Here is a 17840-nt window from a genome sequence, read left to right as displayed (position 1 = left end):
GCCAGCTTTCAATCATTCTGCTGGGCTACCAATGCAAGACCTGAACTCAACTTCTGACTGCAGAAGTTACAGACTGAGGAAACCATGAAGTAATTTTAAGTCTGTTGGAGGTGCTTCCCTGTTTGTGACATGTGACCAACTTTTCCTGGCCCTCCCATAAAAGAATGCAATATTGGACAAAAGATCAGGCAGGAAATTAATGGAAAAAAAGACTAGTTGAAGGTAGAAAAGATATCCTGACAGTTAGTTTACAGGAAAACAGTGCTCCTCTGAGTACAGATCACTTCTACTTGTGGGCAGGTGAGCTTAAGACAACTGGAAGTAACTTCATCCCCACATTACATTCACATTCCATTTTTGGGGATCCCAGTTAGGGTGGTAAATCCCACCTGCAAACACCTAAAAGACATCTGTGGGTTCTTTCAGCCTACAAGACAGAAGAATAATGCTGCTTTTAAGTACCATAAATGAAAATAGCAGGACACAAAGCCAAGTCAGCTGCTTCTGCTAATAGCTGCCACTGAAGCCGCTGAAGAGACATCAAAGAATGACACTTAGCAGCACTTTAAATGATGGAAACAGGAGGAAGGAGGAGGAGGAACTAACAAATTGAAAAGGGTGAAAATATATACCCTGCTGGACACCTCCCCCCACCCTCCCCACCTCTCACAGCTTATTTTAAAGAGGAACTCCACAGCAGTAAAATGGATCAGGAACATAGTAATAAGATACAAAATGTCTTCCACCTCCAGGTTAAAATCCAGGCCAGATGGGTAAAAAGATGAAATTGTTACACAGTTTTGGTTGCACACAGGACTTGAACCAGCAACGTGTCTAGTGCCCTGCACCAGACACTGGGAAATGGCAGAGAGACAATGCCTGTAAGTGGTGCCCTCTTGGCTGCTCAGGACAAGGGACAATGATAGGAACAGTTTATCAAGAGTCAATGACCACATACCCTGCCACACTCTTGAGCTGGGTGTTTTCCCACTGACCAGAGAGACATGCTGTATCTGCTGGCCTTGCTCCAATGGGGAGGGAGAGATCTAAAACAGGATGCCTTCCTTCCCACCCTGTTGATCTGTCCTTAAAAAATGTGAAATTTTCCCAAGAATGACCAAAAAAAAAAAAAAGTGCAACTAAAAATCAAACCAAACCAAAAAACTAAACTATACTAAACAAAAAAAAAACCCCCCAAAAAAAAACAAAACAAAAAAAAAAAAAAAAAAACAAAATAAAACAAAACAAACAAAAAAAATCTGATCCTTTTCAGCAAGAACTGGAAAGCTCTGGGGTTTTCAGAGAAGAACCTCCCAACCAGTGGCTCTTGGCAAGAATCAGGCAGAATCCTCCACATGCCATACATTATGAATACTTCTAAAATGCACTGAAGAGTCACTTAACTTCCTTTTTTCTCAAAAGCAGTGCATGCCATATACATGGTAAAGGAAGGACTAAACTTTTATAGTCTGTTGAAAGAGTTGCCAATATAACCACTGAACTCTTTAATTCTGTGTGAACTGATTTACTATGAAGGATCCCACCCAGCAACAAAACAAAACAAGCAGAACATCAAACACAGAGAGAGAGGGAAGAGTCAGGCTTTCAGAACAATGAAATGTGCTAGACAGAGACTATGAGACATGTTGGGCAGCATGAGCATAAATTTATCTTCTCTACTTCCTGGCTACAGCATCTAAATTGCACTCTGTTGTCTCTGCACAAGACACCATAGCATATTCCTAACAAGGTTTTACTTCATCATAAGTGGGTAAGGGGGATGGCACCTTACCCACTGGTAAGAATGGCCTTCTGACGTATTGTCAGAATGCAAGAAGGCCAATAAAGAGGGTAAAGAGACACAAAAGAACAGTTAGTAACTCTTCATTCTCACAAACTCTGCTTCTACAGGAAGAAAGTGCAACATCCCAGTTTCCCACAGGCCTCTCCATAATTTGCATGCTCAAACCCTTTCCAGGGTTTTCATTTTTCCTCTGCATTAGTATTATCCCTATAAACTAACACTCAACTTTTGAGACTCTGCTTGCTTCAAGAAGATATAGTTGACAACTGAAACAAAAGACAGTAAAAAATACCTCCTGACTAACATAATTTTACCTTTCAGCATAGATACAGACAAACTTTGGGAGAAGCTATCTTCAAACCATGACTGAGAAAAGGATATAGAGCTATGACAAGGTTACCTATTAAGGGACCCTTAAGTAGTGTTTATTTCTGCAGGTCCTGGGAAAGTGACTTTCAGATTGGGATCATAAACAATAGCGCTACATACCATAGAGTACTGAGGTATAATACCATTGGCATCCCCGTGGTAAATGTACACTGCTCCTATGTAGTTATCCTCCTTAGGCGCTCCAATGGCAACATCTGTAAAAAGTGCAGATTTCACACTCCATTCCATTAATCCAACTTTTCCCTAATTTTAGGATACAGCTATCCATAGGAAAACAGCTCCCCATGAAAAGGTGATGATCAGCTTATATGAACCTCGGTAGAAGAACTTATTTGATTTAATTAAGAGCTCATGTTAAGATAAACTTTAAAAATACACAAATGCATATGAAGTTGTACACATATGTATGTCTCACATAATCAGATGTTGTGCCTAATTAGACACATGTTCTCTTACAAAAATGTATTTATCAACCAGCAACCATACTCAAAAAAGTGAATTTAGAATCCTTTCATAACCAAATCTTCAACCCATGAGAAAATCAGCTTTGTGAACCAAGACAAGACTAGCAAAATATTTACAGTAGCAGTACCTTAAGGTTGGTTGAAAATCCAAGCCTACACAAAGAGGCTGGGGATATTAAATGGATAGGCAAGAATTAAAAACAACTGCTGAGAGTGACTTTTCAAATTACAATTGATCCAACTTAACTGCAAACTCTTACAGAGAGCATGATCCCACCTCCCGTTCTCCTCTCCTACGTGGATCTAGTGACTATGCTATCTGCTAAAATTAAGCTTTTCACAATTGCTTCATACCCATGGACTGATCCAACTCCCTCTCCAGTCTCAACATCACCATGACTGACTATAAATATTAGCAAGTACACACAAGCACATGTCCAGATGCAGAGGAGAAGCATGTTCATGATTTGTGAGGGCAACCTGCAGCGAGGCTGGGTTAGGCTTAATGGGATACTGTGTCCTGAGTGGCCTGGAAGAAATAAATCCAAGCACACGCTAAATTGGCCTTTGTTTAGAAGTCCTTAATCTGCACTTCCAGAAACTAGGGCAGAAAAGGAACACCAACGCTTTGTTCTCACCTACTGCTCTCACAGCATGGGGTCTCACACTGAGCATCCTGAGAATGGAACAGGGGGAGAACAAAGCAAAAGAGAGAAATTAATAGACTATGTGTTATCAGGAGTGAGAAGCTACTTCTGAATTATACTTCTTGATAAGTAAATGAGATTATGTCAACAAAACCAGAAATACTTGGAAACATCAGTAAATGGCCAAGAAGAAAGAAGTCAGACATAGGTGTCTGTTTTGTTCAGGGTGAGGGTATCTACAGCCTTTTATAAGCCATATGGGAAATAAGAAAATACAACAGCAAGGAAAGCAAAGCAATGTTAATGTGACCTGCACAGACACAAACTAAATCAACAGCAAGGTCAGCTACAAAACACTTTAGCACACAAATCCTACACAAGCAGATTTATCTTTGGGTTGAACCCAGGTGCTAGTCAGGTCTGGATAAGCAATGCATGCCATGCAAGACTGACAGTGTCACCAGTGTTGCTCACACTTATGGAGAAACGGCCATGGAGGAAATTGCACTCACCTGGGAAGCCATCGTCATCAATATCACCAAGGGCAGCCATGCTCTCCCCAAAGTGTGCATTATAGGCGCTGTCACCGTCCAGGGTGAGCTGCTCTTCCAGCACTCCCTAGCAAGCAAGAAATAAAAAAAAGTCAGGGAAATGGTGGAAGCCCTGGATGAGGCAAGCCTTCCCCATGGAAGCTGCCCATATGATGTGGGAATGACCTGGGGCAAAGATGCAGCCTGTCTCTTGCTCTCTTTGCAGTGAGATTACCTGGGCTCAAGAAATCAAATTTACTTGTGTTTTAAACCTTCTGAATTTTAGTTTTAAAGGGGAAAGGGAAGACAAAGGAGTGCATGACTTAATCAAAATACTACATTAACTAAACAGTAACCCAGAGGTGTAACTAAATGCAGTCACAGGGACTGCTGAATCATGAAAGCTTACAGATGCCTAAAACATAACAGCCCAGAGTTTGTTCTTTCACAGATTACATCCAACGACCAAAATCCCCAGTCCAAGTTTATTCAGCTAAACTCTAGCAAGCTAAGGAGTATTTTTTCCTAAGCAAACAACATTTAATAATTGGATTTGAAAACATTATAAGTACAGGGCAGAAGGATTAAAGCAAAGTCCTCCAAAAGCCTTCTTAAATTAAGAATAAGGAAATATATTTAATGAAATAAAGAGACTGAGAAAAGTTGAAAATTAGGTAGTTTTGTACTACCATGCTGTGAGAAGCCTTATATGACGCTGGTATTTCCTGTCCACCCACCTTCTGGTCAGACATGTAAGATTTATTTTCTTACTGTCTTCTCTTCAGGGAAAATGAACATTTCCACATACTGTCTTCTCTTCAGGGAAAATGAACATTTTCACAGGAAAAAAAATTTAGTTACACAGTCTAAGTCTGTACCCACCTCAGGGTTGTTTCGGTTTTGCTTCCTTTGTGAATGAGAATAAGCTACTCTCTGGAACATGTACTAAAATCTTTTACTCAGCTATAAGGAGTTGCTGACTTTGAGAAAATCCCCGATAATGAAATTGAAACACAACAGATAGAAGACAGGCAGGCCTGTATGTGTGACTCAATTATTTGCAGTTGTCACAGGAAAGGGCAAAATATAAGTATTTTAAATGTAGCATCATTATGCGTGCTTGTTTTATAATACAGTTTTCTCTGATCCTCTGCATCAACCTTTTAAGCAATGGTGCTAGCAGAATGAAACTGATGCCATTATAATTTTTGCCTTTTTTTTTATATACCTTTTATATACCTTTTATGTAACCTCAGTGCTCTTAGCATGCACTATTGTAATTCCTTACATCAGATAACTCAGCATAGTCCTGGTATTCTGTTAGGCCAGAGGACCAAACATCCTAGAGACCTCACAGCTGGAGGCCAGAAAATGCTACGCTATGTTGAGAAACCAAGGTCCTCTTTAAAATACATCCTGTAAATTAAGATTAGTCCCATTCAGGGGGGAAATTCTTCAAGACGGGGAGATATCATGCAATTCATTCAAGCCTCTCATTGGGGCATCTTTGTTAGATATGGTAGATATGGTAATTTGTAAGGTCTATAAAACTGTACATGACCTATCAGGTGTGTGCATTTTGCCACATTCCACCCTGGCAAAGTGGGGCACCATAAGGATCCTTATTAAATACCAAGGTAAAAACCCTTTATCCCTTAACTGTGTCTGGCTCTTAATTTTTAGGACCAAGGAAAAGGCATCAAAACAAAGTTTAAAATGTCCACTGCTAAAATAAAGCCCACAATCCTGCAAGCCATTGCTTGTGCAAGTAATTCTAACACACCTGGTGCAGGAGTATAAGAAACTCATACTAGCTTCTTGACTATTTTATAGAAGATAAACATTAACTCATGTGTACTCTCACTGTGAGCAGGAAATGTTGACTATCTGTTTGGCATTCTGGACCCTATCAGTAGAACCCAACAGCAACACTGCAACATAAAAGGTGGAACCTCCTGTGGATAAAGCTCAAAAAGTAGAACTCAATTAAAGGAGCAGTAATAAAAAAAAAATTATGGTAAAAACACTTCTCAAGTCTCCTAAATGCTAGGACTTCTGGTGAATTTGAAGTCTAGCATAAATAAACTCAAAGTTCACTAAATATAAACCTATTTAATTTTAATCCATAACAACTCTTCCTTTAAGACAGCAGCTTTAGAACCTGAATATTAAATATTTCATAGTATGTAAACAACCACTGTTTTCCTATAAATAAAACTTAAGAATGGCCTTGGTTAGCCAATGCAACGAAGTTCAGACTTTTCCAAGACTGTTGTTAAGTCATGTGAAATCCAACAATAACAGCTGATAAGAACCTCCCCTAAAACCTCTATATGGGGCATAATGTGAAAGTAACATGAATTCAACCTCTGCTTTCTCTCCTCAATCCTAGATATTTGTATTCCAATTTGTGTATCAGGTTGTAGTGACCACTCAAAACACAAAGGAAAGTCAGTCAAAGCTGCTGACTCTTACTTGGCTATGGCATCAAATCCACATAAAGCCACAAATGCCACCAAGTTTCAACGTACAATCAGAGACTTTCTCAGATCTCCTTGAAAGATTTACAGGTCTGCAATGAATTTGGGCTGGCATCTGGCAAACTACAACACCAGATGAGTCTTCCTGTGACTTCATGGTTTGCTAGAGACATCCAGAGCCCCATTTATTTGAAACATCAAGTTTCACCATGCAGTGCTGGAAGGACATAAGCACTACCTTGCCAGGGACCCACACCCTCATCCCTTACCAAATCACCTCCTGTACATACTCACATTTCCTCTGTTGATATAGACTGTGACTTGACCCTCATCTCTGATCTCAGAAAACAAAGGTGCTCCAACCAGCAGGTCTGACAAACCATCAGAATTCAGGTCAACTGCACATAAGGAGGAGCCAAAGTAAGAGCCCATCTGTAACCAAGTTGAGTCACAACAAAGCATTCAGTATCTGCCCACACACAGCAGGAAATCATATAGGCGTGGTTTTTGTTTGACTTGGTTATTCTTTTAATTTCACATGATGATTTGCAGCTTTATCACTCCCAAGAGAAAGCTTTAGGAATAATTCTGGCAGAAATGAAAACACTTTCCTATAACAGTGCATCAAGCCTGGATGTTTTACCAACAGAATAGAAGTTATACATTGGGACATACTTAAGTGAGACAATTAAAGAGCTTTCTTAGACTAGCTTTTGCTTGTCAAATGCTTAAAACTAGGAAGGGGTAAAATGAGTTTTCCAAACCAGACCTGGACAGTGATTATTCATGCCCAGTGCCAAAGTTCCTTGAAGTTGGGCACCACACATGATCTGGGGATAACTTAAAGATATAATGAAAGAAAAAAAGAAGAACAGGCAAGAGGTCATGAAAACTGGTATCTAAAATTACCTTTTGATTACAGACTATCCTTCCCTATTCTATTTGTATTTATTTGTATAAATCACTGTCAAAAGGCATACTGGTTGTGGGTCACAATCATTGCCTTTCCTCTCAAGTACAGGCAGGTAAGTTGAAATAGAAACAAAGACTTTCAATAAAAGCGTTTCAGTTGATACAGAACAAATGTAAACCACTTTCAATTTCCACTTATTGTTTGATAAACTTAATTGCTTAAAATAAAGAAATACATTAATTTCACTTCATGATTTTTTAATATAGGTGAACATTGATGACTATCTCCCAGCCAGAACCCACATTACAAATTTCAAAACACATTTAAACACAGGAAGGAGATCAAAGGCAAGAATGATGTTTCACCCTTATTTCATTCACTTCTGCTAAAGTAACATAAGGCATACTCTTTGAAACCAACTACAAACTATAGCCCCAAAATTAAAAGCTGCTTCAGCAGGAAACTGGGGAAGATGCCACTTCATATTTGAAATTGAGTGCTGTTTTCTACAAAGTAGGAAAATCTGAGGTTAAAGGAATAATTATTTATGTTCTTGAATGCTTTTGCATTCCTCATAGCAGATGCTTGACCTCCATGCCTTTCAGTTAACATTCATGAACCTCAACTATTGGACATGTTAGAAGATGGGCAGCAGGAACTCTATTCTATGCAGTCTGTAAGATTTAAAAGTTGCTAAATATATAATGCAATGGTGATTGAAGAATAGCATTTCAATTTGTGAATGCAGATTTTTATGCTTCTGTGGGTTAAAAGTAAGACCTCAAATATTATTTCATTCCAGTTATTTTTGTAACTTAAGTTCCCTTGTGGATTTTTTATTTATTTTTTTAATCCAAAAAGGTTTTAAAAGAAATTTCTCATGAGTAGATTTCTCATGGGTAAGGAACAAAAGTTATGAAAAGCATTTCATTATGTATTCAGGCAGTTTTCAGGAAAAAGCTATTATTTACTTAACTGTAACATGGTATGTCTGCAGCGTGGGTGAGTTCACAGTGTTCACAGTTCAGGTAAGAAACTGAAGTTTGCAAGCTTAACATTTGTAACAAGGTACTGATTTTTCTTTTTTTGTCTGCATTTGATTTCCTAGTTCAGCCTCCATTAATAAAAAAAGAAGGAAGAAACTGGCCTGCTGTTCATATCTGCCTACCAAGAATGTCAGAGCAATGAACTTTAACACCACTGGGGAGGATGTAGCATTTTATGAGAGCTCATTGCTGTGAGGTCTCCAAGCAGTGCTCATTGCTGAGCAGGTCTGGTTTTGCTTCTACCACAAAACAAAAGAAAAAAACAACAACCAAACAAAAAAGGTGATTTAGCACAGCCTTCTTTTTAAAATAAAATTCTCATTTGGATTTTAGAGAATTTATAGAAGATGCTAATGAAAAAGAGCCCTAGAAGTACTTGAATGATGTAAATACTTGATTAGTTAAGTTACATATAAGAGTAAAGCAATTAAATTGAAAAGGAAAAAGTTTTGGCTAAGACTTGGAAACTTTCTGAGGGCTCTGTTTATTAGGTTCATGAATAGTCAGAAGCACACCCTTAGAAACATTTAAAACTCAACAGGGAAAGAAATTAACAGGAAGCAATCAAACACAGGAGATGCCCTGGATGAACTGGGAGGTCTTTTCCTTTCAAGAGGTCTGTAATTCTGCTAGTGCAGAGAAAGTAAAATTTTGGAGAGGTCCTAAAATACAAGTCACACCACGCACCTAAACATGCTTGTGGTTTGTTTCATTAAATTTATTTAATTAAATTCAGTAAATTAGCATCCCCTATTCCAGGCCAGTTTTTAAATACTGCAACTGTGTCTTGCTGGGAAAAAAATAACAAGTTATAGTAACACTCTAACCTGAGGATACAAGTAAACACTTTAGCTCTTCCTGAGGGTAGCAGGTCTTCCCAGAGCCAAAAGCCTACAAAAACTTTTTTTTTTTTTTTGTATTTCTTATCCTTCCAGAAGAACACAGGAGACCCCAGATAAGAGGTATCATTTAATCACTAAGTTATTCCTAAATAAAGCATTTTTTGTTGTTACCTATAGCTAGACATACTGCCCATTTTGTTTTTCCTGCAATACAGCTCCAGTAAGCCCCCAAATGAAGAACACAAGCTGTTCCCCATTCAAACACAGCACCACAGTGGAGAAGCTAGATCCCACTAACATTCCCTAAATTTCCCACATCTCAGAGGTACTGCTACAGTCACATAAAACGAAAGAGAACCACTATTACAATTTTCAGCAAGACCTTCAATTTCAGTCACATGGACATTGAGCAGACATTGCAGTCATGACTGCTACTGAAGAAATGGCATACAGCTGATCTGTAAAATAGGTTTAGCTCTTCTGGGAGGGTTTGCTGGACAACTTATGAAGGAGTGGAATGAAAATGATGCTCCAGGATGACTCTGCCATTATTTCTGACGCCCTCTACCCCCCTCCTAGTAGAAAACACACATATATAAATGCTCACCTTTTTTCCTGAAGCCTGAAAAATCTTTATTAGAGAGCCTGATTGTCTGTCTGTTCTGAAAATATAAACCTGAAAGGTGAAAAAAGAAAAAAGTTTACCAATACTAACTATGAAGCACTTGTGCTTTCTAAATAATATCTAAATCATGATCATGACTGTTGCCAGGATCTACTTCATGACCACTTTACTGGTCAGTCTTCTTTTAAAGATGACACAGAGTTCTCCACTGTCCTGAAAAATCACAGGCTTGTCATAAGAAACACTGGAATATTATCTTGTTGCCTACTTTTTTTGATTCACTTATGTATATGCACATGTGTGCACCTAAAAGCACCTAGCCAGGCAACTTTACAACTCTCAAATAAGTGGCATCTGGAGACTGTCTGGAAATAAGTAGGGCAAAAGACTGAGAATGCATAACGCTCCTCCCCTTCCCTTATCTAGTGTTGCCTTGTCAAGAAAATGTGCCTGCACATACTGCATTGCAAACTTCATGATGCTTTCAACAGTGAGTGTAGAAATCCCAATCAGACCACCCACAAAAATTTCCACTGTTTCTGTCTGAAGCAATTTTTAAATCAGAAAACTATTCAAATACAGCCTATTCATTGCTCATTTCCACAGGAGAAACTGCTGATCTGGAATCCTCAGAGATAAAAGTATTGATGATTCAAGTTCAAGAATATGTCTTGTACCAAAATTTCAGATGGGAAGTACATGGCTTGTAGAAAGGGATTTCCTTCAACAGAAAGACTGGTTCAGTCAGTCTTTGAGACTCCTGTGGTGTTTGACAGACTCCCTCCTAGAAGGTGCTCACACACTTTGTGGGACAGAAGATCTCTTACTTCCAAGGCCATGTGGAAGAGCCAAACACTGGAATGTGGTGAGTTATTAACAGGTGGTGAGACAGAGTTCAAAGCTGTTTTCAGTCAAGAACACAGCACAGGTTTACTGTGGACAATTGCTCTATACTGGGCAAACAGGACTCCCTGGCTTATGAAGTGGCATGTTTAGCACCAACAGCATGTTGCCAGGTGTCTCAACTCCAAACCCAATCTTAAATAATGACAATCTTTGTGACTTTGGAGAAATTACCCAGTGTCATTAAGAATCTTGGCTTTAACTTAAGTGAAGAGGTGTGACAATGCTAATCACTTTCTATCAGAGAAGTGGAAAAGATCAGCTTATTAGAGTACTTGGAAAGCACAACAGGACTGCTCATTGTAATGTTCTGTATTCAGCACTTCTTACCGACACTTTGCCATGAGTTCCTGCTACCCACATCCCATGCCAAGGGACAATAATGTAAGCTTTAGAGACTGGAGCAGTAGTCGTTAAACTACAGGGCCAGCTTCTTTCTTGTGGCTCTCTTGTTAGCAGGTGTGTTTCCACACCCTCCTCCTTGTAGAGAAATTAAATTTGTTCCACAGAAAAGCAGCTTGGAAGGAAGGTGCACTGTAGCAGCCATAACAGAACACCTGGGATAAGGAAGCTATGTCTTTCTCATGCAGATGTCTTCTCAGTAGCAACTGTGATGCTGCTATTTCCTGTACACCCAAGTCATGCCAGATCAGGCATAAGTACCAAGTTCATCTTCTACTTTTATCCCATTTCCTCCCCTTGCACTGCTCCCCCAGGACATGGTCACTATCAAAAATAATCTGCCTGAACAGGATAGTGTTCCTGGTAGTGAAGACTTCTCACAGCATGATTCAGCTACGACTCATGTCACTAAAGAGCGTGAGAGTCAAAGGCAGGAAGATGGAAGGGGGCTGCAGGATATCTTCTGCTCAAGCAAGTAGTGACAGGAATGCCCCAAAAGGATTGCATTTTGAAGAAAGAGAGACAAAAGCAGATCCTTTACATTCCTTGTCTCCCTCTCCCCACTCCCACTTTTTCCACCTTTCGTTTAGAAGAGTATAAGAGGCCACAGTGCTCACCCTCAACCAGCTTCTCCAACAGCACGTGGATACTCAGCACAGGAGAACCAGGCTTGCCTAACTCACTAGCCATTTCCATCTAGCCATTCACTTCTTTACATCTTTGAGACATTGAACCCATATATGCCCATAGGAAGATCTTTTTTGTTTCCTTCCTTCTTAAGAGACTATCACCAAGATTTCTAAGCATAGCTGGCAAAAACCCAGACTTAATGCACTAAACATCAAAGTATTATGAAGCTTAAAAATGGCAACAAATCACCTAATCTCATTCTACTAGAGATGTTATCTTGAAGTAAATACTGAAATAGTCAAATGTGTGAATAAAAGAAGCAGAAGACAAATTCTCTTTTAAAAGTATTTTCATTTCTAGGAAAGTTTTAAGTGATACCTAAACCTAAACAAAAGCAGTGTGAAAGAGATCTTGTCTGTGTCTCATTAAAATGAGAATTGTAAGGACTGGGTGGGAAAGAGAGGGAAGAAGGGCAAAGGATGCGATGTATCAGGAAGGACGGGTTGAGAAAATCTGACAGCTTCACCAAACTACCTCATCTCTCCCTTGCTCAGTGCTCAAAACTACCCATCAGACAAAAAATTCTTGTCTTCTCATACACGTTAGAACTGAATCAGTATTACATTTCATGCAGTGTTGCATCCAACCCACATTACTGTTTGATAAAGAGCCACACCTTTCCGATGCCTCCGTCCTGGGGAGCTCCTCCTACAATGTCAGTCGTAGTCGGCTGAGAGAAATGACCTGCTGTCACCGCATATCCTGAGAAGTAAATGAAATAAATAAATAACTGTGACAGGAAAACACATCAACCAGACAGATCAGGCTTATAAGGCTTCCTTGCTCCAGGGCTGTACTTGAGAGTTCAACAACCTTTCTGCTCAGGATGGACCAATATTCTGTTCAAAAGTTCATGTGGAAGGGAAATGAGAGTGCACCCTCCAGTACCCTTCCAAAAGCTGAGACAAGAAAGCCATGTGTGTGGGGATGACCAAGGGACACAAGGAGCTCATATTGGGAGCAGTTTGCCAACTGCAAGTCAAGAGAGGGAAGCAGTAAAACAGGGAAAGGCATACACAAAAAGAGAAAAGCAATCATATGACCATGGAGAAAGTATCATGTCAAAGAGCAACAGTCCCACTTGGATCAGACAGGAGTGTCCTCCTTTGGCTAAAATCACTGCCCAGGAAGGCTTAGAAAATCATGTTCCTTTTTCGTTGGGGGAAACAGAAAAGGACATTAGGCAAAGAGAAGTCAATAGCTCAAAAAGATTTTTTCAAGGAAAGAAGAAAAATGGGACCATTATTCAAAGAAAAAAAAGTGTATTTGAAAGAAAAGGATGAAAGATTCGGCTTTATTTCATATATTGATATAATATATATTAAATAAAAATGAGTAGAGTAGCTTTCCTTCTAAGGCTCTTTGGTATTTGCCTTGCTCTTTTGCTACAAATTATGAGGCTCTCATCAACATAGTAAACCCTATAGTTCAAGCCTATCAGTGGCAAAACCTATTTATGTCTGCAAACAGGTAAACATTAACTCTTCATTTAGCTATCACCAAGCAGTATCTACAAAATTATGGTTTCTTAAATATTAAAGGTTAAGGGGACAATGAGAGGTCAGTGTAAGACTTTAGTCAAACAGTATTAACCTGCTGAAATGCTTTCTAGGTCTCAACAGTCATAGGCACTTCAGATTAAGCGGAAGCCTTTAAATTAAGCATTTCAGGGACATTAGCTGGTTTTAGAGCAAGTAAAACCAATTGAGTTAAAGATGTACCTATAACCAAACCTTTCTCAACTTCCTTCAGTTGCCAATAACACATTTAGATTATGTTATTTTTGTTGAAATAAATACATCTGCAATACAAATTCTGTAATTAGTTGTTGCACTCATTTTAAAGGCACATGTAAGCAGACATGCAGTTCAACTAGTAACAAAAAATTTGCCTGTTACAGGGCAAAGGCAAGAATGTTAAGAAGCCCACCACAATCCAATGTGCTGTTAAAATGCCTTTTCTATATTAGTCCAAACAATTACAACAAAGTGTGGGAGGAGGGTGCTAGAACAAGGAGAGAAAAACTGAGTATTTTGAATGTTTCTTTGCTTCCAGACAAGTATCATTTTAATTCAAATATTCTTCTTTTCACACTTTTTATAAAAATACATCACCATAGAAACAAACACTACCAACTTTATAGCATCAAAGCCTTGAAACACATTGTTGGACAATTTCCTATTCACAGTGAGCAGTAGAGAGCTGCTTACCAAGGTATGTGTACCTCCTGGCTATCACAGCATCATCATTCAGCTTGTAGTATGTGTTGTCAGTGAGATTCAGTACTTTGACAGTTCCTGTCCAATAATAAGATCCTGGTGCCCCCATGATAACCAGCTCCTACAACAGGAAAAACGGAGGTGTGTGAGGAAAAGGGTAGGAGGAAAAAATAACAATCAAAACTTTACACATTAATAGAGAAGGGACAGGATATTTACTTAAAACACCAATAATAAGTCTATCTGTAACAACCTCCATTCTGTGTGCATTTGGACAGTATCCTTCCTTCTTCCCAAATCTGGTGGTCACTGCATATACCCTAGTGACAGACTGCCTTTTTATAGTCCACTTCTGCTCAGCGCTTCTGCTGCAACAGAAGGCTTTCCTCAACCTTACTAACCATCAAGCTTATCCCTTACTAACCATCAAGTTTATCCCTGCTCCCTGATAATTCTCTGAAAAATCTCTCTACTTGCTGCCTTTCCCAAACATCCTTCAGAAGACCCAGAGCCAGAAGTACTTCAGCCCACCCAGAGCCCATCACTCAGCTACAGATCATGCCCTGATACTGGCTGACATGCTATACTAACCAAACATGATGGAAACAGCACAAAGGATTTTGATTTTACAACTGTGAAGCTAAACAGCTGCCATGCACTAAACAAGCAGGATGTGTGTTATGTCCTAGGTGGAACATTTTGCCCAGCTCTGTTATCAGACACTCTGGTCTTTGAGAGACAACCTGAATATAAGAGTCATCAGAGCATCATAAAATGGCTTGGGAGCATTACAGACAACCAGACCGATTTAACATTTTGAAAGACCATAGAAATCAGGCACAGTTTCATCCAGCATTCAAAGGTAGATGGTCATGAATAGTATTTTTGAGTCAAAATCCACAGTACATTTACATTCAAGAGAAATTCACAAAATGTTGTCCCAAAACGTCCAGCATCCTTGCAGAAAAACCTTGCTCCTGGATGTGGTTTTAAATACCTCCAGCAAGGGACCAAATTAAGCCTGCGGAGCATTAACCCCAGGAAGTTCTCCATCCCCCAAGAAGACATGTGAACAGCTGCTTTCCTCACATCTCCATTCAATGCAAAGCCATGGGTGGACTCCATCCTTGTAGGAAATTGCTATCATATCCGAGTCCCCTTCAGGTGACCAGTTCCAGCTAGGGGGAGATGTAAAACAAGGGATTCTCCTAATATGACTACAGGAACAGGAATACAAAACCAACCAAAGAGCAGCATGTGCTTAGAAATAGCTTTTTCCTTGTAATGGGCCATACCTGTCAGATCACTTACTGACAGGAAAAACTACCATCCACAGCACTGAATACAGGATAGAGGATCTCCTGTTTGACCCAAAAGGCCATTTATCTGCATTTCCTGCTGCCATCACACTGATGTGATAAAAGTTCAAAGGTATCTTTTGAACTAGGGTAGCAAAGGAAAATTTAAGCCTGGGAACAGAATCAGGCTGGGGAGAGCAGAAAAGTCAGGAAACAGCTGTTGTTGGCTTAACATCCAGTTACCAGACAGTGCCCTTGTGGCAACAGTGCCTTCCATCCCAGTTTACTAAAATGGCAAAAGGCAATTTCTGAAAGAGAATACCTTTATTCTGTTTGTATCAGTCTGGACAATACATTCTGTAGATCAGTGCCTATATATAATTAGGAGAGGGTATGTGTTCTTAAAAAATTTAAAATAAAACCAAAACATACAAGTGAAAAAGGCACAACCCTGAAACATTAACAAAAGAAAAAAATCCAAGCATAAGGGAACAAATTAATTCTTGACAAAACTGGAACATGGCTGATAGACTTCTGTCCAGAAAAGAATGTGGTCAAGTATTTAGAACAACTGTGGTGTGTATATTCTACCACTTTTTTTTTCTCCATCTTGCTGCTACAAAGAACTGTACCAGAACTGAAAAAAACTGTTTATCTTCTGTATGTATGTGCATCATAGTCATGCACATGTACACATACATAAACAAAATTATTCAAGAAAGACTTTTACATCACTTACAGTAAAGAGCTAATGACAGACAGAGAAATACCTCTATGCAAGTTTTGGGATATACATAATAAGAATATTCCCTGAAGACATTTCCAGAGTCAATTCATTTATACTTGTCCACAGACCTTGAGAGACACATGCACATATATATGAACCACTGTACAGTCACTGTGCAAGAAACAGACACCTGAGAAACTAAACAAGGCAAAGGAGTGTTTGCTGGCAGGAAGGGACCATTCTCAGCACTCAACCCACTGTCCAAGCCATACTTGGGAATCTCTTCCTGGGACATGCAACAGGAGAGCCACTTACCCACCCCAAGCTTTCCATGCACGGCTCACCTTGGTGAAGAAGCCTGCGATCCCTGCCTGGCATGAACCATGCTCCTCCCCATACTTCTTCTTGTACTCTGGATGGAAGAAGGGAAGAAAACAAACTGTGGTCATCCCTGGCACAGCACACACTCTTCAGCTGAGCCACCTATGTTTCTACTCACACAGCCTGGAGAGACACCAGCATGCAGGGCTCCTGGGTTTTCAGTGGAACAGCCACCAAGATGCAGCATGCAGCATACCCACCCACATCAGGGAGTATCGCAAGGAGCCAGCTGGGGAGGGAGGCCAGCATGCCCCTACAGAGATGCTAAACAAGCAGTGCCACAGCAGCATGAAAAGACCAGCAACATCACTCCAGTAAAGGTGCATTAGAGGAGGCCATCTGTAGCAGATCCCCACAGCTCAGAAGGGGGTGAGCAAAAAGTGATGCACATCCCTGTGTGCCACAGACTGTGCTCTAGGAGGTTTAACTCTCAGGCCCATTACCTCAGAGAAATAAAGTGATATTCCCCTAAAATGACAGTCATCAAAGTGCCCAGAAGCATTTCTGGTGAGGATGCTTCAGGACACAAGTTCCAGGAAGAAAACAGTGACTGAGGAAAAGACATGTGTTTCTACTGGATCAGACAACAGTCTCTTTTGCAGGATACTGCTTTTCATGGCCATGTGCTTAGAGCTCCCAGTTCACAGGGAACCCAACCAGCACCCTACAGCTTTTGTTTATGGATTTTACATAGCAATCATTTGCCGTCTCAAACCTGAGGCATTTTTACTTTATCTTTTTGATGATAAGAAAATAAATATTTCTAGGAATACATTAAGTTCACGGTGAGGAGCAGGAAAAAGAGAAAAAAAAGAAAATCACTTTCCACCCCACCCTAATTCAAATATTTTCATCTTGGAAGTATTTGAAACTTACAGCTGGATCAGAGCCTTTCCAGTTGTTTTCCAGAGCATTATTTTCAAATATCTACCATACTATCACTACTTCCTGTATATTGCAGTAATTCATGTTCAGAAACAATTTAACACATAACCTGATAACTGTGAAACTTTTTTATACTTTTTTTTTTAAGCTTCATTAATTATAATGAAATTGATGAGCAAACTGCCTCTGGAACCAAGCAAGTTCCTTTGGAGTTGCATATTGTCTTATTGAAGATCAGAAGGAATTAATTATAAAAAATGCTGCCTTCTTGCAAAATATTTTATGTAGACATATGTACACACACACACACCATCCTCCCTTTTGTACTACAGAGAGCCTCTTCCTAACATCATAAAGATGTTCAGAATTTCAGACATTTGCTGAGGTCATACCAGTTGCACAGGGAGAAGTTCAGCTGGAGACACCATGCAGAATAGAGACTTGATCCACAAATTACAGTCCAAATGCCCAACACTCTTGGCCAAGGTAGGGTCCTGCCAACGTGATATGCATCCCAGCAGACCAGAAGCACAGCTGGGTCTCCTACTGATAACCCATGTGAAATGACAATTTCACTGAGAACTGAAGCCCATA

At 39.7% G+C, this 17840-nt stretch overlaps 1 protein-coding gene across 1 annotated transcript in view; it reads right to left on the bottom strand.

The window, feature by feature from the left end:
* Positions 1-17840, bottom strand: part of ITGA9 (integrin subunit alpha 9) — a 245768-nt gene that overhangs the window by 207669 nt on the left and 20259 nt on the right. The window contains exons 5-11 of the mRNA XM_036406156.1: positions 16325-16392; positions 13947-14076; positions 12353-12438; positions 9724-9792; positions 6610-6747; positions 3818-3923; positions 2294-2388 (exon numbers count right to left, since the gene is read on the bottom strand). Coding sequence (XP_036262049.1) covers positions 2294-2388; positions 3818-3923; positions 6610-6747; positions 9724-9792; positions 12353-12438; positions 13947-14076; positions 16325-16392 — 692 coding nt within the window. The remainder of the gene's footprint in view (positions 1-2293; positions 2389-3817; positions 3924-6609; positions 6748-9723; positions 9793-12352; positions 12439-13946; positions 14077-16324; positions 16393-17840) is intronic.

This window comes from Molothrus ater, chromosome 1 (genome assembly GCF_012460135.2).
Source record: "Molothrus ater isolate BHLD 08-10-18 breed brown headed cowbird chromosome 1, BPBGC_Mater_1.1, whole genome shotgun sequence".
NCBI lineage: Eukaryota > Metazoa > Chordata > Aves > Passeriformes > Icteridae > Molothrus > Molothrus ater.
This window is presented reverse-complemented; position numbering and strand designations above follow the sequence as displayed.